Raw genomic sequence first — 22,888 nt, 5'->3', positions numbered from 1 at the left:
CCCGTTGTCATGTGACCAAATTATTGATGCAGGTTTAATGATCATTGTGTCCTAAAATGCACTTAACGAAAACAGGAAAGAATGTCTGTCCATCATGAGCAGGTGATGTCCTCAGAGAGCTTTTCTCATCTGACCAAGTCAGACAATATCACATTTGAGTGGCTGTAACAGTCAGTCGCCATTTCAGCCTGAAAAATCACTTAATTGAATTATTAATTTTCAAAGAACAACAAGCTCACAGATACCCTCCTCAATTTGAGCTGTCAGTTTATTCCGCGGCAGTCCGATGCATCCATTCTCAAAATTGTATAAAGATCGGTGATAACATGCTACCATAGCTCAACATTGACAGACATATTGAGGGGACATGAGAAACCGTCTAAGTCTAAAGATTTATGAAGTAAAGATGATTATCTCCCATATTTACGAAATCCAGTTAAATTATGCAATAAAGCTTCAAATTTACCGTCCAAGTAGATTTGTACGTTCTTTGGATGTTAAACCTTCTCTAATGAAAGCAGCTTCCAGTCTGATTTGTGCTGCTGTCAGAAACTACATGTGAACATTCAAACACAAACCTGAATCTGAATTGAACTCTGGGGCGGGCGGCGTGAACGTGTCCGGCGGCGGTGAACTCGGTCTGTTGTGTCTGTCCTCTCTAGGTACTTCTTAATGCTGATATGAAGTTATGGATTATTCTGGTCTGTACAGAAAACAAGCGTGAATGACTGTGTGAAAGCGTGGGTGTGTGTATGTGTGTGTGTGAATACGTTCAAGTGTTTTTCAACTTGTCTTGCTGTAATTGTGTCGCGACGTACCAGAATGCTGTGACTTGGCATGCCCCTGTTATACATAAAACGAAATACAAAAAAAAAGTTGTAACTCCGTCATTGCATCTGTGTGTATGTGTGTGTGAATCAGTCTGGGACTTTGAAAAATAGCCCTGACAGGTTTATTGTTTTTTTTTTTTTTACACTCTAGAATGTAGTACAAATTACGGTGGCCCTGAGGGTCAAAACACAACTTTTCAGAAAACCCAACATTTCACAAAACACATTTCCCATCAGGCAACAATGTTTGGTCACAAACACTTCACCTTTTCCATGATCTAAAATGTATTTTCTAATGGTCTGGAGTACTTCACTTATTTACATATTTGAGTTACTTTCCCTTTAATGCCACTTCCTGCTCCAGTAGACTCTTAATTTATATCTGCTCTGAAATCTGTTTCAGCCACTTTTTAGTAAGTGTTAAGGATCAGCATACAACTTTATAAATGATATCATATATGACCAGTGGAGGGCACCAAAGTGACTTTAATGATGAAAAAGATTTTTTTTTTTTAAACTGATCAAACTGATAAGAAACCATTATTTTTAAGGAGTGATATTATGTACCAACTGTGTTTCACTTTAGATGGTAGAGCAGTTTTTCTTAACTTCAGTGACAGATTGTAACTTTTAAAGCTGCAGGTTGTAACAGGTTGTGACACAGCATGTGATGTTTGTGAAATTCACTGAACTGACCTCATCAGCTGACCAGGTAACATGTTGACATGATTAAATGTTACACTTTAGTCAGAGCATCGTACAGAAACACTGTAGACACTATCTGTTTTTGTAGTCCAGAGCGCTGAGCATACAACTCCAGACCCTCGTCTCTCTTTAGGTTCACGGCAAATGAAATGCATGAATGTGATGTTACAAAACTCTAAAGCTGCTGAGTCATGTCTCTGTCAGACATCCAGGTTTTGATCAGCTCCATGTCTCCGCTGTTCACTCTGGGCTCAGGGCCAGATTAGCCCTCTAATTGTCCCCAGGGCTGAATCGAGCAGTGGGCCCCCCGACTTTAGCTTCAGTTCATGACGTTCCACTTTTTCCAGAAACTTTTTCCCTTCAGAGAGCTTGTGAGCTTATTGAACACAGCTGTAGAGGTTTGAGCATCCACTTTTAGTCGTTAGGTACAAAGGTTAATGTTGTCCCCTCTCTCAGTGAAAGGAGCTGCTCGCCATTTTTGACATAAACTCAATAGCTGGCCCGCTGATCTGTTGACGGACAAACGTCTCTGCCTCTGTGGTGAAACATGCTGGAGGGGATGACGATGAGGTTGAAGCTCAGTGCTCATTGTGACCGGTTCTTCTGAAGTTGGTGCTGAATCTTCCACATGGAGAAAATACCTACTGAACTGTCAACAAATAAATGATGTAACTAGGCACAGTTGCTCAAGTGTACCGCCCTTAAGTACAGTTTTGCCACACTAGTACTTGGCTTGAGTATTTCCATTTCACGCTACTTTACACTTCTACTGCCCTGCGATTTGGAAGCAGATATCAGAATTACTCCAGTACATTTATTTGATAACTTTACCCAGATGATTTGGAATACTAATACATACTCATACAAATTATAAACCAATTCTCATGTAATGTTGCAGGTTGTCTACCCATACATACATTTTTTGTAACGGAAAAGAGCCCCGCCTTTACCACCTGCAGCATTAAACTTATAAACACAATAATGCGTTGCTAATTATAATTATACAATATACGCTATAATGGGCCTTTTCGCATGATAAGTACTTTATGATACTTTTGGAACGTTGAGTAAACTCTCATAGTAATACTTTAACTCAAAGTTCACTCAAAATTGAAGATGTGAAGAGTCACGTGGGAATTAAACATGTCAGAAATTGAGTTGAGGGGCGATTCTCTTCGAATTGATGGAAAGAGTCTTCAGAAAGTCAGATTAGCTGACAGTTATTGTCTTGTAAATCATCGAGGGTCACAAAGAAGGTTTTTGAACTACTCACCGTCGGAGCTGGATCTCTGGAGCGCCGCCGTCAAGGCAGACAAAAAGTGTCAATCCCCGAGTGCGACCTAACAGGCAGGAGACTAATGGTGGACCTCCTACCTGTTAGGTCGCACTCTGGGATTGACACTTTTTGTCTGCCATGACGGCGGCGCGCCAGAGGTGCTACTGCTAATGTGAGTTGTCCAAAAACCTTTTTAGTAAACTCTGTGTACACAAACAACGTTCTCAATGCTCGTGTTCATGTGTAGAGAGCCTGGTGATACTACGAGCAAAGTTTCATGTTGTGTCGAGCCTTCTTAGTGTTTTAAAAATAGCGATTTTGATGCTAGCGTAAAAGTGCCCCTGCACCCCATTGAAAATTAGGTTGCCCAAAAGCCAAACTACAGTAAATCTTAAAAGTGCCTCTTTCGTCATAATTATGCATTTACACGAAGGTTTGACGCATATTCAATCACAAATAAAGCCTCGGTTGCTTTTTGGCGAGAGTTTGACTTTAATAATTGAAGTCAATGGGGACTTGTTTTAAAAACAAACATAATCAGATCAACTAGGCCGATCCTCCACTCCCTGCAGTTTTTGGGTTTTCATAAATTTACCTTTCCCATTCCACCGGGTTGGCATTTTTGTGGACTAGCTGAACTTGTGGGGTGGAGCTGTTCAGCTGGGCGTGTTTGGCAGTTGTGCGATGTGCCTCCGGTCTAAGTTGACAGTTGTTGGTATGTTAAACCTGCTTACCTGTCTCAGACGGACAGCACTGTATTCTCCAGACAGCAGAAACATGAAAAATATCCCATCAAAATATTTGAGTCCGTACTGGGTTGGATACAGGGCGGACTGTCCTCGTCCTCCACAGCTACCTGCGGGATGTCTGACAGCCTTCTCTAGTGATTTATTACATTCTACAGCCATGAATGCAGCAAGGCCGGTGTCACGTGCAGCTATTACTCGTGTTTTCCAGAGTAGATACTTGATCTGAATTGTGACATCGCCAGGCTCTTCCAGACGTACACAGATATCTTTGTTTTGGCAAAATGATTTAAAAAGACGTTATATACACCAAGCTTGTTCAACTAGTTTTGAAGAGGGGCCAGATTTAAAAAAAAAAAAAGAAACTACCAAGTGGCTCGACTTTAAGCTTTCTTTCCCCGTAAAGCTCAGAAATGAAATGTTTAAACATGACTTTTTTTCTCAGCTTTGTTTACTGGTTTTCACATTTGAAAAAGAATCAAGTATAACATTTAAATGAATTAAAGAGGTTTTTGGTGCTTTCCAACAAATAGAACTCACAATCCAAAGGCCGAGATTCAGCCAGTTGAATAAATCGGGTACACACCATTGACGCGTTGTCAGTCTTGTTAGCGTGCAACCTGCCTGAAGTGGGTGCATGTTAAAACTTTTAGCTTAGCAGCCACATTGAAGTTTTCAGCTTAAAAAAAAAGGGTGTAAATTACGTCTTTTCACATCATTTTTGGATCCCTAGACTTCTGGAGACTTGGACGAGTTGTACAGAGCCATTTCATGTATTTTTAAATTTGTTTTTAACGTTTTTTAAACAAGCCTCCATTTACTTCAGAAATGTTTTGTGGACTACAAAACTTCACTTGACTTTCCTTCGGCATGGCGGCGAGTAAATAATGACTGAATTTACATTTTTGAGGGAAGTAAGATTTTGAATGCAGAACTTTCACCTGTCACAGCGTATTTTTTTACCTCAAAATTTGAAGGAGACATATAATGTTCATTTTCAGGTCCATCATTTCATTTTGGTTTACTACTAAATACATTTACATGCTTCAGTGCTCAAAAAACAGATCAATTGTCTCTGTTTCTGTTTAGCTCCTGTCTCTTTAAGGCCCCCTCCTGAATACCCAGTCTGCTCTGATTGGTCAGCTCACACAAGCCTGACCCAGCACCACTAAAAACAACAGAGCAGCTGTGTTAATACATTCTTATGTGCCAAACTAGACCCTATGCATGATGACTAGTGTGAGGTCACAAAGTCACAGAATTAAAGGCGGGGCTACTGACAAGGCGTTTGAGGAGCTGTGTTTTCTGTGGGAGAGAGGAACTTCTGTTGGTCTGGACTCTGACTTTTTCAACTTCCAAGATGCTGTACATGCACAAGAACAAAATGTACACATTTTTATTGAAAAAAAAAACAACCTTTGGTTGTTTATATGTTGTAATTATGAGGCCAACTATCTTTGAATCAAAATAACATTGTTTTCGTACTTCCTGTTCTGCCGACATTGCATGGATGCTGGGTTCTACCAATGAGAGCTTCACCTGTTTTTAATGAAGTGAACACACCTGTCAGTTCTATAAAGAAACACACAGTCATCGCCGTCACATAGATTTATTTTCTTTGATTAAAAAGTATTTGAAATGAACACAGTACATAAAGTGATAATGGTGGTGAAGGGGCCAAAGAACAGGCAGTCCATCTCAACAAGGCCACAAAAAACAACATCAGAGCCGTTTGTTAGTGCTCAACTTCCCTCCAACGCACACACACACACACACACACACGACTCCAGTCACCACATTGCACAAGTTAATACTTCCCACAGTCAGTCTGGGAACATGATGACATATTGAAATGCCAAAATATGCTACATGAGTAAACACAAAGTCACAAAACACACACACTCTATCATACACACTTTTCATTCACCTCTCGTGGAAATCAAAATGTTCAGTTTGTATTCAGACGGCGGTGAGTTTGTAGCTCAGCGTGAACCATGAAGTTGTTGTTTTGGTTTTAATCGAGAGGTGAGTTGGCACATACAGGCGGATCCTTCACAGGATCATAATAACACGAATAAGACGAAGACAAAGACAAAAAATATTGTAAAACCGAGAAAACAGTTTTTTTCAAGCTGCGTTTAGCTCATATTTCCCCTGATGACTTTGAACTACATGTTCCGTCATATTTGATATCTAATCTATCTTTTGTTTTGTGAATTTTGGTTTAAAAAAAAAAAATGTTATCTCAGCTGGAGTCCTGAATAAAAGAAGAGGATGTGTGTAAACTGGTGGTTTTAAGGTGTGACAGAGTGTTAAAGTCTGGTTCATCACAGAAACATGATCGTAAAAAGATTAAAATCAAAAGGATTTTCTGTGGAGAAAAACGTATGTGATCTATCAGTTCTCTTTTCCATCTGATCGATTAGTTGTTGAGTCTTTATTTTATCATAATTTCCTAGAGTGACTTCCTTAAATGGCTTGTTTTGTCCGAGTGACGGTCTGACCCCTGACGATATCTAATTCTATACCGAAAATACTTAAATTTCAGAGCTGCAGTCTGCAAATGTTTAGGCATTTGTGCTCAATTAATGTTTTAAGAACTATCACAATTCCGAGTAAGGGTAACACTTGTGAGATTTCTGCAAAGGTGTAAGCATCGGTATAGATCTTACAGGGGCAGAGTAAAATTAAGTTGGGGCACAGCATGAATAAAATTCTGTCAGGATTGGTTCTAATAAAATGAAGCAGAGCAAAGTGTTTCAAGTCGAGACATATTTAGGCGGAAACGCCAAAAGTGCCATTTTAGATTACTTATGTTAAGGTCATTCCATCTAAATATGGCAGTTTTTTTTTTTTTTTTTAATTTGTGGCCTTATAGAATCTCAGCTTTTATATGGCATATCATTTGTATTATAAGCATGAAATACGCTGGTGCCTATTTGTTTGCATACAACGTTTTTGTTTGCTTTAGTCGCTTGGACTCGTAGTTGTGTTTTGTTTAGGTAGAAATGCATATGATGTGCTTTAAGTTCATTCAGTTTCCCCCCTGGAGGATTAACAAAGCATATCTCGTATCGTGTCGTTTCGTGTCTTATCGCATCGCATCGCATCGCATCGCATCGCATCGCATCGCATCGCATCGCATCGTATCGTATCGTGTCGTATCGCGTTGCATCGCATCGTATCATAGCTGAGCTTCAGACAGCTCAATAATTCATTTTCTGTCAGTCAACTAATCAGTTAATCAGCTGTTTCAACATTATTGGTATCTTCTCATCAGCGGAGTCCTGAGTTTCTCCTCAAGAGATTACCTCTAACTTCCCTCAGAATCGGTAGATGGTGTTAGCACTAAAATGCTTTGTAGACCTGCACGCCTTTTATTCATTTATAAGATGCTCTGTTTTGAGGATTTACAGCATTGAATAAAGACATTCTGTGCTTTTATTGTACATAATTGAGCTCGGAAAAAAAGCCTCACCGTAAATCCTATGCTTGTCGTCATTTCTCAAAATGTTCTCACAAATCTTTATTTTTGTGTTAATTATTGGTGACACTTTCGATTTATTGATTTAAAAAGGCCTTTAAACTCTGCTTCTTTTGTTCCATGGTTGGATATACTCATATTTGATTAATGAGCACAGAGATCAGACGTGGACAAACACGGTTAAAGTCTGTCCTGTCTGAGAGTAAACAACATGTCGCCGTGGTAACGCTTCCCCTTATCTGATGAATTGAAAGAGTCGGACTGAAAAGACAGTAAACACTCTGTCACTGCCTTTGGTGGGATGAAAACACACACTCATACACACACACACACACGGGTGGAGGTAACCTCAGGCAACAGGAGGAGGAGGAGGAAGAGGAGGAGCTTCATCCTCCTCAGCTCCTGATCAGTGTCAGAAACTCGTCCCGGGTTTTTGGATCTTCCCTGAAAACTCCCAACATGGTGCTGGTGACAGTTTTACTGTTCATCTTCTGAACGCCTCGCATCACCATGCACATGTGACTGCAGAGAGGAGGAGAGGGGGGTTAAACAACAGAAGGCGAGGGCGTGAAGGGACGGTAAAGATGTGAGAATAATAAAAGGACAGTGAGAGAGGCAAAGGAAAGGAAACAAGGAGAGGGTAGACAAAATGAGAGGAGAGGGGAAGTGAGGAAACACAATCAGAAGAAGTAAATCAAACTGAAGTAGTAATGGAAAGGAGGTGGAGGACGGTTAACAGATATAAACGTACGTTGCCTCGATGACTACGCCGACCCCAGTGGGCTGCAGGGCCTCAGTGATTGCCACGGCGATTTGTTTGGTCAACCTCTCCTGAACTGTGGACAGACGGACAAACATGAAGCAGGCTGGATAGAACAAACAGCACTGACAGAATGAAAACGCTGAACTCTGCACAGAAACATCATAGTCACAAGTGTGTGTGTGTGTGACAGCAGACTTTCGAAAGGTACCTTGTAGTCGACGGCTGTAGATTTCAACAATCCTGTGTGAGAGAAAAGAAAGACTTAGTAATGCATCCTTGCTGCAACACAGTTAACCCGTTTCAAGGCACCAAAATAAATATGAACGATGATAATTCTTAAGCTGTTTCCTGGTCTGCTGACAGAACAGAAGGAAAACTATCAGGTCCACAGAAACGACCCGGTCTTCACCTCCAACCTGTTGCTCTTCTCTGTGAGCAGAACCACTTTGGACAAATTTGATCTCATTCACCTCCAAGAAAATGTCACAAGACCAAACCTGCAGCACGAGGAGAGGCAGCACGCACTGTCCCTACATAGAGGGAAGGACAGCTCCAGACAAAAACGGCAAAAATGTGCTTCAAAGATGATAATGTAGGAGGGGGAAGCTGCGCATGAATGTTGCTCTCAAAAAAATGTCTTCAGTGTTAATGACACTTTAAAAAGAAGGGTCCCTCCCAAACAATAACTCCACTACATTATTAGTCCTGTTCTTCCAGTACTTGCTGCTGCAATTGTCTTGTCTGGAAAACCTCGTTGTAAAGAATAATCTCAGATACGTGAAGGTCATCTGAATCTACACTGATCAACTTTGGAATGAGCTGCTGGAGGAGATCAGGCTGGCCAGCTCCGTTTTCTCATTTTAAAAGATGTTATCTGCAAAAAAAAAAGATGATTTTCGAGTCTCATTCCCAACTCATCAAAAGCTGACGCGTTGTAATTTGATGAGTGCTACATGAATAAAGTTAGTATTACAATTATTGTTATTTTTATTACAAAGAGACATTTTCTTGCTCCATCTGACGTCTGCCAAATCTCCAGATCTCAGCCAAAAAACCTCAAAAGTAAGACGTTGAGTGAAACTACAGTTTCCCGTGAAATTATTCCTTTGCTTGCTCCCAGTTCTTCAAGTTTTATAGCTTTCTAATCAGCGCCGGCCGGTGTGTAGCAGAAAGCTGCAACAGGCTACACCTGACAACAACCCAAAGGCTTGATTCGTGTCTTGAAAATGTGAATGTTTCAGCCGTTTCTCATCACAATGCGAGTGTGTACGTCCACTGCGTTAGTGTGGGGTGTTAGGTGTTAATATAAGCCTGAAGGTATTGGGGTCAGTGGGATCAGATTCTTCACCAGCACACAAACAAACACACACACACACACACCTTTTAATAATCAGCTTAAATACACACTAGCTCTCTCTCTGACACACACATGCACACATCTACAGTAAGTTGGCCAATTAAACACTGGGAGGACACACACACACACACCAACACACACACAGTGAATTCACTTACCTGGCGAGCTTGCTGAGACCCAGAACTCTCTTGTTGGGGAGGTAACCGATGTGAACCTGCACGAAGAGTAAAATCAGGACCAAATATAAAAACACAACAGAACAATGTTGGGCGAATACGCTTCTTTTATTGTAGCCAGGGTGGATAAATGGCCAGAGAACACTACGTACACATTCAGCAATTAAGCGTGAGCAACCAAAACCGTGCAAGTAAAATCTGCTCATGTGTTCTGCAGCACTGATGGAGGTTCCCGTCAGGAAGAAAAAAAACAGTTAGAATGAAATATGTTCATTCTCACTAATCGTGGCTCACCATCACAATATCTGTCAAAACAAGTGCAATCTGTTTTTTTGACCAAAACACTAAACCCTAAAATCTACATACATCAGCACATTGTCTCCCTTCAGTTATCACAAATGCTCTAATTCCACAGAGCTAGTACAGCTTCATGATAATCAACAGAAGTCCAGTCGGAGCTCTGAGGAAACGCCAAAATAAACACTCCAAACGAGCACAAAACTTGTACGAAACATACCAATATTTATTCCTGTACCCTGAATTATTTATGAGCAACTGGTTTACTCATAAAAACTGATACCATGTGGCTGTTTTTAATCTATTCTCCCAGGAACTTTTGGTGTGCAGCAATAAAACAAAAAAATATATCCTGTTATCGAAAACAGTAACGAAATACATTTCAACAAAACACATGCTGGTGTTTTTCCTGGAAATGTACTTTAACTTATAAGCTCTTGTAGTGCGAGATGACCGCTCAGGTACAGTGACTGTGAGTTTACCAGAATGAGTTTTGAGTTAACCGTCAGGCGGACGCGTATGGCGGAACGCAAGAGGACAAGAATAAAAGACGAGAGCAGAGCAGGTGGATGAGCAACAGACGAGAGCAGGAAGAAATGGAGTCATCAGCTGGAGAATCACGGCTGTGGATGTCTGGAGGCTCTAATTCTCTTGCACACACACACACACAAACAGACACACACATGCGCTCCACTCAAATGTCAAACACAATTTGTTGACAAGACGAGAGAAAGGGCAGCGGCAACAAGCGTGCAAAGATCTCTTTTCCCCCTTTTTCTTCCCGTCCCTCCCTCTGTGCCGCGGCAGCCTGACATATCGACATCAAACGCTCTGACTGTGACGGCGGCTTTTTCACTCGCCCGCTCACGTTATTTGTATTTACTGGCACATGCTGTGCGCGACGAAAAATAAAAAACACCACACGAAGAATGAGAGGAAACACACGGCAGGAAGAATCGGCGCTGTAAGTGAAGAGAGCGAAACATTTAGCAGCTAAACAGAGAGATATGTTTCTCAGGGAGGGTGTGGAGACCAAAACAGAGCAAAAAATACAAAAATCGGACTTGGATCCGTCAAGTGATAGCCTGACCTATGTTTCTCGTGCCTATGTCATTCAATTAAATGAAAATATTTGGGATTTTTTTGCATCTTTTTTTTTACATCTAACATTTGTAAATTATTCGTAAAGGCATCTTTATAATCCCCCAAAACAAAAACAAAAGTCTACAGAAGGACTCAAACTAAAGACAACATGACCACACTGGAAGTTTCCTAATCCTTGCTGCACCAATAGGCGCACAGAGCGCTCTTCAACTGTCAACATGGTGAAGAGACAGGGAAAGGATGCTACTGGTGCTGCGAGGTGGAAAAAGAGGAACATTTGCAATCGTGTCTTTTCATTCTTTTTTAGGCTTTTCCCGACAGAAGACAGTCAGTGTCAGATACTAGAAAAATGTCCCCATAAACCACAATTCTTAAAAAAATGTTGACGGCAAACCAAAAAGTGCAAATGGGGACATTTTTTTTTTTTTATTTCGATAAGCTGAGAAAAGAGATTTATTAATCTGTGACGTCATCACAATGTAAAGTCTGTGGGCCGAGCAGGGGCTCGCGGGCGGAGTCAGCGGGGGAAACTCTACTGCACGTCGCTCCATCTGGTATCTACATCCTCTATAGAAATCTAATGTTCAAAGCAGAATGGTGTTTACCGGCTAGTGCAGAGGGGGAGAGTTTAGCAGAGAAGTTGTCTTGTGTACAGTACAGGTTACAGTTTGACCAATACCCAAAGAAGAACTTCCTAATCCATGCGAGTCATGTTGATCTTGCCAGAACGGCAGTCTGGTTGCGATGGAAATAACCACCTCTGCCCTCTTCCTCTACCTCTACCATTCCCTGTTTGAAGAGGAACGCTGACAGGGAGAGAATGTGACTAGAGGGGACTGACAGCTCAAAAGACTGAATATGGGACCAAATGACAGATGTTTGTTCCCCTAAAGCTGTTAATATACGAGCCGCGCTGCTGATCTCAAAGTAAATAACACCTTAGCCCTTGTGTGCCAGACGCTGAAACAATTTATCAAACAGCTAGTGGCTACCTGCACGCCATCCAACCAACAATAGAGGAGGAGGAGGAGGAGGAGGAGGAGTCCTCTGTCTGTGCGGTGACTCACTGAGAGACGGACAGACAGAGGGACAGATGAGAGAGGCTGGATAAGAGGCGACGCTGCTGACGATAACGAGGGGAGGGAGGCGGTTTAGGGACACACACAGCCACCTGATGGACACCACACACACACACACACACACACACACACACACACACACAGGAGGTGCGGTAAATGTTTGTGTGATTCACTGCTGTCATCAGGGCCCATTTACACCAGTGGAAAAGGATCAGCTGCCAACCTCTATTGTCTTAAACGACATGCACCTGCAGGCAAAGATGGAGGGATACGGGAAGCGGAGGAAGAAAAATGAGAAAGAGGGAAGAAGCCAATTGCATTTTAGTGGAGAGTAGTGATGTCAAAGGAGCAAAGGGGAGGCTAAAGAAACAGAAAACAAGGGCAGGATAAACAGATCTCAGCTAATCTCATTGTTTTTCATGTTGCCTGTCTGTTGTTCAGACCCGCGGCCTCCAGATTAACGTCAAATGGAGACTGGGTTTATCTAAGATACACATCTGATTCCATGTCTGTACGAGGTTTTTGTACAAAACTATGAATACTTGCAGCTTCCTATAAGGAGATGGTTAAAAAAAAAGTATCCCTCGTAATGATTTTAACAGAAAGCAAAGCAGTGGCCGTTGGTTTGTTGGTTTGTCAGCAGGACTGAACAAAAGCTACTGATTGGATTTACACGAAACTTGGAACGGGGATGGGTCTCAGCCCAGAATAGACCCTGTTAACTTTTGGTGCAGATCCTGATATATTTTCTCACTTTCTTTAACATTTGAGAGACTGTGCGTTCTTTTGACGCTTTCCTTAATTTCTCAGGGAACAATTCACGGATCTTAATGAAAGAAATCAGCTGTATTTAGGTGGCTGGTACAATTTGATGCAGATCCAAATCCAAATCCAGATCAAGCTGATTGAAGTGTTTATTTGATATTGGATTAGGCTTGATTAAATTAAAGGGGACTGTTGAGCCCTTGCCGGAGGGATATGCTCCACTGAGCGCAGTATCCTTCCGTCTTGAGTGAGGCTCATGTTTATGATGTTTTATTAAAAAAAAAACATTCAATAAGTTGAAAACACGTAGAGACGTGTAGACCACGTTTCACCTACAGTACCGGTGCAATACTAATTTGGATAGAAACCTTCACACTTATCAAAATTGTCTCTCATTCAACCTACAACTGAACAAATTATTCAAATGCTAACAAAAATGTGTGTTTTTAAGACCCACTGGTCTCAACCCATCATTCGCCCTGGCCGATTATCAGGCCGATATTCAGCATTTTCCGACACTTGTGTAAATTGTACGTGTACATCACTGGTTCTGTATCTTTTTTTTTTTTTTTTTTTACCACAAACGATCAGTCAAAATATCAGTCCCAAATATCAGTTTTCAGACTTCTTGATTACTTATAATCAGCATCAGTACCTGCCCCGGAAAAGCCATATCGTTCGACCCCTAGTTTAGAGTCAGTCACTCGCTTTTCAACTATAAATCAACACTGAAATCCTAGCTGGTGCTCACTGGGGTTGTTTCAGTCAATGTTGTTACTCTAACACTGCTTGCACAAACATCTGATGACCGCTAACAAGTCAAACACAGGTCACCTACATAAAAATTGGTACCCAGCCTCTTCCACCAATTATATCATCGTGTTCAAGTGAACTCATCTGTCCGTGATGGAATAAATGTTCTTCTCAGTTCATTTTATTTGCTCCACCTGATTTCATTTCTCTCAAAACTCACTCATTCCTGACTGAAACCGGAGCAACGTGCTTCTGCTATGATGTACAGATGAATCCCAGCACGTGTGTGTGTTTACTTCTTGTTTTTGTGTGCGTGTGTTTCTCTCACCCTGCCAAAGATGGGCACCAGGTGATGTTCACACATGGAGAACATGTCGATGTCTTTGACGATCACCATCTCGTCATGGTCTTCGTCGAAGATGGCGTCGTTCAGCACGTCTGCGGAGACAAACATCAATATTATAATACATAATCATCTAATTTTTTAAATGTACAGATTCACATACTCACAGTCATCTACCTTTTGCATTCATTCATTCATTAAATCTACTTGTTTCTTCAAGAAACAGCTTTTTTATTCATGAAATTCGGAAAAAAGATATGTAGCAAGTTTCATCATTTTGAATTTAAAACATATATCTAATATATTTTCATTCTAAAGGACTGTTTTACATTGATATTATGGTCTTTTTCAGATTTTATTGTAACTGTTATGCACCAAAATACAACAATTTCAAACCTTTTAGGCAATAAACCTGTTAATGATTCTGATTTGATTTAAATCACTATTTGTCCTTAATACAGTTATGTGCAAAATATCCTGATTTTATGTCCTTTGCCAGCGTTAAGCTCTGTATAAAAAGCATTATTCGTCACTTTCTGTCCCCTCGAGGACAGACAGATGGAAACCACCGGGGGAAATCACCAACTTCGGTGTTTCTCCCCCAGCAAACATCACCGTCTAATTATAGCCCTGCTTCCATACACGCCTTCCTGTTGTTGCTTTATTGCATTTTTCAGTTGCCTTGGGTTCAATAAAGCGCTTTATCTGTTTGTGACAATGCAGGCGTCTCTCGCTCTCACTGTGGCAGTTTTTAATTTCCTGACTGGCTATCTGTTAGAGGGAGAGGAGGCGAGGAGGGGTGAGGTCAACGTAACAACACACAGCAGACTGACTTTTTGCTTCAGTGTCTGCTGCTTGTTGTAAACAGGGTAACAGGTAGAAGATCGACACATTCAGACGCTCTGAAAATCTGTTTTGTTTTGTTTTGTTTTGTTTTTTACCATTTTTGTTCGTCTTATTATGACACAGTTTGATGACATCTTCCCCACCATCACATAAACACTGACGCTTTGTCTCTCAATCTCATTTGGGACTTTTGACAGCTTTTTCACTGCAGATGAGATATTCTGCTTTGGGACAGTTCGCATCTCCTCTGAACGAGAAACCATGAGTGCGTTAGCTTTTGACTGTCTGATTTGATTTTTGACTCAGACCAGGCCGAGATTCATCAGTATTCATTTCAGGTCAGTTACTGTGATTAATCTCTCCTCTGATTGTTCTGCCGTTTCTGGTTCATCACATTTAAACATTTAACGAGCTCAAAACCTGTGATCAATGCTCATTCAGTCTGTTTCTTTAAACGCACTTTGCCAATACTTTATCAATCGCCGTGACAACCATGCTAACAGTTCTGTGAAGCTGCATCGTGCACAGTGGTGCTCTTTACTTCAAGATAAAAATACTGATCATGCAGAACGGTCCGTTGAAAAATGCTATAGATATTATTACTGGATTGTTCACTGAGCACTGATATTGCTGCTGCTGAAGCCAATTTACCTACTTAAAAATACATCATCATTTATAAGTTGGTTATATTTTTCATCTTTTTTACACCTTCCTGTACAGCTCTTCTGTATTTATTTATCAATCATCTCACGCTCTATCTCCGTCTGTTTATATTGTATGTTACCATACCACTACCATACTATTAAGTGTGCCAAAAAAAGATTTAATATGTCCCAATAAGAATGAATTGAAATGCAATAGGCCAAAAATACCAGGATGTCCAACTACATACGGACGCATTTTGCCGTATGAAAGCCAGCATGCATTTCTGGCTATTCTGACTCGCAGTCCTCACATACGTCATATTGTTTTAAATAAAAACAGACATTTGACAGCTCATTTGACACGATCACGATTTTTATTTTATGAAAGTTTGGATTTCATCTTTCTTTATTACAGCTCGCTTTTTGTTTAGTTACCTTCCTGACTGTGTGCCTTGTGTTTGGGTCCCATTTTTGTTTCAATCGTGACACTGAAGTTGTCGCATAAATGTAGTGGATTAAGAAGCACAATATAACATAACGTGGAACGACTCAAGCGAAGTACAAGTACCTTCAAATCATATTTAACATAGTTTTTAACTTGAGAAAATGTACTCAGTTACATTCCACCACTGCACATGGTGACACATCCAATGGCTGTCGAGACATTTCACCAAAAACCACATAGGTCGACTCTGCTGTGGTGCTACAGTGATATCGGCCGTAGAGATGTCTGCTTTCTCTTGAATATAACAGAACAAGATGACACTCAAACTTCGGTCGACCAAGGATTTCTTTGGTTGATTTCAGCCCTAGTGTTTTTTGATTTTGGGTTGAACTTTCCCTTGAAGTCTATTTGTTGGTTGTACATTGGGCGTTATTGGTTAACAAACGTGTTAAACTGGCTCTAGACACAGTTTGCCTTCAGGCTGACACCTTAAAGTGAAACTCTCGCCAAAAAGCATCCAAGGCTTTATTTGTGATTGAATATGAGCCAAACCTTCGTGTAAAAGCATATTTACGACGAAAGAGGCACTTTTAAGATTTACCGTATTTTCGTTTTTGGGCAAGCTCATTTTCCATGGGGTGCATGGGCACTTTTACGCTAGCACCAAAATCGCTATTTTTAAAACACTAAGAAGGCTCGACACAACATGAAACTTTGCTCGTAGTATCACCAGGTTCTCTACACCTGTCGAGCCTTCTTAGTATAGCGATTTTGATGTTAGCATAAAAGTGCCCATGCACCCCATTGAAAATTAGCTTGCCCCAAAACGAAACTACGGAAAATCTTAAAAGTGCCTCTTCCGTCGTAAATATGCTTTTACACGAAGGTTTGACTCATATTCAATCGCAAATAAAGCCTCGGTTGCTTTTTGGCGAGAGTTTCACTTTAATAAAGTAATACTGTTTGAAAGCTTTGTTATCAAGAGCAAAGTTTGGAGGGAGAGCAAGTCTTTACTTCCAGGTTCAAAACTAGCAGAAACCCTTTTTGATGTTTTTCGCATTTAATACATTAATGTTAAGATGTAAATTATGGCCGTTTTGTTTAAGATGTCATAACTGATGGAAAAGATCGTTTAAACTACAAATAAGATTCAGCTAGTTGTAATAAACCAGAAATATAATCCACCCACCTCCTTCTCATTACAGCTTCTTACACATCACCTCTCTCTGTCTCTCTCTCTCTCTCTCTCTCACACACACACACACACACACACACACACACCTTGAAGGAAAACACATTAAGTCAACCATAACTACATAAAGGGCAGCTGGTGAGAACTGTCAGTTCTGCCGGTCCAGACGCCCTGGGTGACAGAAAGACGAGGCAGCTATCAGGTAATGGCAGTGTTACTCATCATCAGCTCCTGTGTGTGTGTGTGTGTGTGTGTGTGTGTGTGTGTGTGTGTGTGTGTGTGCGTGTGAACGCAGACACACACTTTCTATACATACTCATGACCCCGGGCATGTATTCATGAGTCATCCCTGTACACCCCTGCCATTAAATGTGTGTTTGAACGACATTTATAACCAGCTGTTTACTTCCCGGCTTCACATCCCATAATATTTAAAGCTCGTGATGCTTTCAGATCTGCTGAGTCTCAGGAAATTGCGTTTCTGTTTATTCAAAAAGACGTTTATTGACTGAATCTGGAGACTGCCTGATGTCCCGTGCTGCCTTTTGGTTGCTAGGCAACCACGGAATCAGCTGTTGATCAGATGTCAGTCGTTCACCGCAGGTGTTGGGTGTTGAGCTACCAGTGAACAAGCTTAGCTGTTAGTATTAGGGCTAAAAAGTGTAATTAAAATGCAGGGCTGTTCTGTGCTTGAACTGAGGGAACAGTAAAAATCTTAAAGGTCAATTCTGTGTTTTTGTTTTGTTTTGTTTTGGTGCCATTAGTGCACATACTAAGTAAATTGTATCTGTGTCTGTATCAGAAAAGGGGCGTGAAAAGTGACAGTATTACCTGTTGTAAACACAATGCACTGCAGTTGTGTACAAACACAATTTTTTTTTATCAAATGAGGGATTATTACAACATTTCAGGTGCTCTTACTTTCAGTTTTACCTCCCGATCAAGTGGTTTAGATCATGTGTTTGCTTACAGGGCTGCCCAATGTGTAACTAAATCCTGGTCACCATACGGTTAAATTTGAGCCCAACATATATCTCTAGAAAATAAATAAAATGAAATAAAATAAAATAAATACACTATATTGCTTGTTTATGCGTTTACATTTTGTGACGTAAAAATGTTCTATAAATATGTATGATCCCTAAATATAAATTATTTTCATAATTTGAACATAGCATGCAGCTCCACACTGCCCAGGAACTTCTGGTAACTTCTGATCCTTGTTTTTTGAATCTTAATACAACAGATGTTTGCTGTTGGCCCGTGGCCTACTGTTTTAAGTTTCTGTTGCGACCACTGCGAAAGAATAAAGCTTGGGTCTGATCGTCTGTCCGCTCATGTTTCTTGAAAAACTGGACTTTGCAGTGAAGGAATCGTGTTCCCAGATCTCAGCAATTAACTCGAGTGCATTGGAGAAAACGATGTTATCATAACTGAGAAAAAATTATCACCAAGATTGAGAGTCTACGTCCGTGCCAGCAGCTCCATGGGCGGGTGTTGTTGATGGAGCTGGAGGGGGGCGTGTTGGGTCTTGTGATACTCTGAGATTCAGGTGCATTTCTTTGGGATTTAGCTTTGCGTTCAGATCATTGGGCCTGTGTCATTTTTTGTAGAAGAGAGGGTGGTGTTATGCTCGGGGCGGGTGGGGGATGGAGGTGTTTTGACCGGTGGTGTCAAACGTTTTTGTATGTCATGTTTTGTCAGGACTCCCTTGAAAAAGAGGTTTTTAATCTCAATGGGATTTTCCTGGATAAATAAAGGTTAAATAAAAAAAAACATTGTTTACTGTATGTAATCTGTTAATAATAGCCTTTTATCTCTGCATTTTATTAATGATTGTGTTTTATTCGTGTACGTCGCCTCATGGGCTCCTCAGTTCTTGTGTATTGTTGCTGGGGATTTCCTTTTCATTGTGTGAACATCTTTGTGTCACTCTGCCGTGTGAGAAGTGCTGTATTTGGTCAATCTACAGAAAATCAATTGGCAGTAATAATTTTTGTTTGTTTTCAGTGACAGTAAATCAGACATAGGCTATTTGGTTGGTTGGATAAATAAAAAGCCATTTCAATATATCGACTTGCATTCTGAGGATTTCTAATCGGTATTTTATTTCATTATTTACTGATATTTTATAGCCCAAATATATAAATAGAGGAATTTTTCACAGCTTTATAAAAAATGAAAAAAATCTATTAAAAGTAAAAAAACGTGCGCACTAAACATTCACAAGTGAACGCAGTGGATTTGCATCTGTAATGGGGCTCCTTTAATATCACAGGCTCAGAATTCCTGCTTAATCTCTGCATAACTTTTTCTCGTTCAGTTTTACTGGTCATGTGCTCGACGACAAGAGGATTTTGGGCCCGTGCTGTGATGCAATCTGAACCCATGACCCCCCCCCCCACACACACACACACACACACGTGAGCACAATGATCAATGAGAATGACACTCGCTAAAAACCTCTCAACTCTCCGACAAACATCAGGCTCTCCGAGGACTACATGTGTTTTTTGTGTTCTCTGCTTTCCAACAAGTCAAAGGGGGAGTCTCCCATAACAGCCAATCAGCAGGCGGACCGAGCGCCGCCTGGAGAACAACACAAACGCGCGTACTGAAGATATCATAATCATCTTCACCACCTTCACTGGTCAGAGGTTAGAAGAAGGTGGAACTCTTGTGCTGCTTTCAGGATCAAACCACATGAATCATCCATCACCTCTGCTCACTCTGAGCCTTCACATTTTTTTCTCTGCATTCCTTTCTTTACCATTACAGCGTCTTAACACACAACCACCCCCACAAACAGACAAACTGCCTCCAGATGGAGTTCTGGAGGAGATGAGGGGGCAGCTCCCCGTTTCCAGCCACTCCAGAAGCAAGCCGGGGCAGTAAGAAGCCGACCAATGTGGACCTGACACTGCATATCAACCCCTCTCCGGATGCTTCTACTCCAACGTGAACGTGACTCAGCAAAGCCTCCCTGGAAGTGGCCCTGGAGCAGCAGACCAGGCCGGTTTGGCTGCATCCAACTTCAAGGAACATTGTTGTAAATTCCTATAGATCTTTTTCAGCTCTGAAGCGTCGTTTTTGTCAGCTTAGTTCGAGCAAATCAATCTCAAACTAATTTCAGTGATGCTCATCTTTAAAACACTTTTGTTTTTATTTTGACTTTTGACAGCAACGGGCACAGTTAGAAATGGTAGTAAAGCTTAAAGCGGCGAGGGCAGGCGCTTCGGACAAACTGTTCCCTTCTTCACTCCTGCTGGATCCTTTTAACAGTAACGTTGCTATAAACGGTTCATTCACACAAAATGCCCACTTAAATTCAAATCAGGATCCCAAAGTTTCCATCTGTCTGAGGTGTGTGTCGAGCAGAAATGTGTGCAAATGACCCACGAGGCGATGGCTGCAACTAATGATGACTCCTTTGTATGGATTCATCTGGAAAGCATTCCCTCGATGGATCGTGTAGTTTAAAGGATGTCAGAAAAAAACAAACGGCGACGTCTTCAATGACTTGTTTTGTCCAAAACCCGAATAGAACTTTAAAGCGTTGTAAATCCATGACTAGGCCAGCAACTAATGATTGTTTTCATTGATTATTCATTTGTTGATTGCTTTTCTGATTGAATATTGTGTTCTGTTACGCTGGCCAATGAAATAACAGAAAGCGACGCCTTTAAATGTCTTGTTTTGCCGGACAGACGACCCAATGATCTTCACTTTAATATCATATAAAACTGAGAAAAGCAGCAAATCTTCACACAGCTGTTCGGCATTTATGACTTAACGATTAATCGATGATGAAAAAAGCTGCAGATTAGTTTCCGCCGGTTCGCTAATCGGTGTATCGCCTCAGCTCTACATAAGATAACTGGACATTACTGTGAGAGCAGCATTTCCATGTTGCAGCTGGTGGAGCTGATCTCACCAAACACAAATACATGATATTGTACTGGTGTGCAAAACGCTATTGTGCAAACCAGCGGTGGAATGTAATTAAGTACATTTACTCAATTACCGTGCTTAAGTAGCTTGCAAATCTGAGCTGCTTGTGCTTTCCTTGAGGCTTTTTTTCTTTTAATGCCACTTTCAACACACACCTAACAGCTTTAGTTAATAGTTGCAGGATTTTTACATACAAAACATAAAGTATCCTTTGTTACACACAACAGTTTAAACAAGTTCAGCTGGAAACATCTGTTGATTGTTCACTGAGACGACTGACTGAGAATACTCATGTTAAAAAACACATATTACATGGTTTCAGCGTCGCAAATGTAAAGATTTGTTCATTTGTTATAATTATTGCCGAGAGTTTTTAATCATTTTGAGGCCTGGACTTTGTCACTATGGGTTCTATGGTCACTATGGGAGACTTCTCACTACTTTCAGGATTTCTACAACACACACACACAAAAACCCCCAAAATTGCTTAATGGAGAAAATGATCAGCACATTAATCCATAATGAGTCAGAGTAATAATTGTCTACTCATGCAAAGACTAAATGATAGTCTGCATTGAGTACTTTACTTTTAAAAGCATTGGCACGTTTTCCTCATGATAATTTGTGTTGGGTGAATTAATGAATACTTTATTTTTTTTGTACTAACTACAGCTGTCAAATGAATGAGGAGGAGGAGGAGAGAGTACATTGTTTCCCTCTGACATGCGGAGAAATACTTGAGTAAATGTACTCAGTTACAGTCAGGCACTTCTCTGTGACCACCACACAACTTTCACATCAGCTCTTCCCGGCACATTACCTCAAGCCCGGCTGAGTTTTGTTTCCTCTCCTCTGTCCTCTCACACAGAGCTGCCACCTGTTGACAAATCCCCGCCGCCTCTGAGCGGCTTTGTGGATTTAACAAACTCACCGATGATTTTCTCCTGGTAGCCCTTGGTGAAGAACTGCATGGCGGTGGCGGCCCTCCAGGGGGTTTTGAGGAGCCCCTGTCGCTGCGGGTCCTCCCCGAGCCCCCGCAGGATGGTGGTGTAAGCGGCTGCCAGGGACGGCAGGCTCATCTCGTTGTCCTCCACGCTCCTGGTGCGCTCCTCCCTCCAGCTCTCCATCACCGAGGCGGCCGGCCGGTGCGAGCTGGACTCCGCGCCCGGAGGCTGCGCGGCTGCGGCGGTGGCGGCGCGCCCGGTGCCGCCGGCAGGCCGCTTCGCCATCCCGTCAAAGTGTCCGTTCAGCACGGAGCTGCTGGCCCCCGCGTCTTTCTTCTCGTTCTGGCTGTACTGTGTCTGTTTGGAGTGATCCATCACTTCTTCTTCTTCTGCTCTTTTTTTTCTTCTTTCTCCTTCTATCTTCCTCTTCCCTCTCTGCTGACCACTTGTTGGACCAGGTTCTCCTCTTCTCACAGTTTCTCTGACAGTTCACTTGCGTTTGACTTTCAGTTGTTTTCGCTCCCAGTCAGCTGCTGCATCCTCAGACTTTATAACAGCGGGGTAATCCACGGAGGCCTCCCATTGGCTGATCGGCACCAGGGGGCGGGGCCACCACTCCTTCACTTACACATGGACACATGAAGATCCACCTGTGTTAACAGACAAACCTGATCACCGGAGTAAATGTGGTGCAACTCCACACATAACTTTTTACCTGTGTAGCACCACAGTTAAAAGCTGCATCTGTGCTCCTTATGTTTGTCTGTCTGTCTACTTTAAATTTCTTTAGGTTCAAATCCTATTTCTCTTTTGTCACAACACTGTGCTGGTGCTCTGGTTGGGTTTAGGCACAAAAACCACCAGGTCAGGGTTGGGAGGTTAACTCTATAAATGTATTTTGATACAGTTACTAATTATCTACCTGTTAGAAATGTAGTCAGCAGCGTAATCCAAGTATCACAACGGAGCGTTGTAGCGTGTTGTCCCAAAAAACCTGAAAATCAGTTGTCACGTTGCACAATTGGTTCCCTCGTCTCAAGGTCTACGATGTTTTTGAATTGGTTTTTTGGTTAAATGTCTGAAATGAGGTCTGTGCTCACCACACGTACACGTTTTGTATAACACAAAATACGCCGTTAAATGTCCCACAGTTTAATTATAAAAAGCTTTCATCTCGTATAAACACTT

At 41.4% G+C, this 22,888-nt stretch overlaps 1 protein-coding gene across 1 annotated transcript; it reads right to left on the bottom strand.

Annotated features, from left to right (window-relative positions):
* Positions 1-5,150: 5,150 nt before the first annotated feature.
* gch1 (GTP cyclohydrolase 1) lies at positions 5,151-22,235 on the bottom strand. The gene is made up of 6 exons (XM_030415526.1): positions 21,688-22,235; positions 13,664-13,773; positions 9,320-9,375; positions 8,013-8,044; positions 7,793-7,877; positions 5,151-7,563 (listed from the first exon to the last, which is right to left on the bottom strand). The coding sequence occupies exons 1-6, from the start codon at positions 22,073-22,075 to the stop codon at positions 7,437-7,439; spliced, it is 798 nt and encodes a 265-aa protein (XP_030271386.1). The 5' UTR covers positions 22,076-22,235; the 3' UTR covers positions 5,151-7,436.
* Positions 22,236-22,888: the final 653 nt, after the last annotated feature.

Source organism: Sparus aurata, chromosome 4 (assembly GCF_900880675.1).
Source record: "Sparus aurata chromosome 4, fSpaAur1.1, whole genome shotgun sequence".
NCBI lineage: Eukaryota > Metazoa > Chordata > Actinopteri > Spariformes > Sparidae > Sparus > Sparus aurata.
Note: the sequence above shows the minus strand (reverse complement) of the source record. Positions and strands in the feature narration are given on the sequence as shown.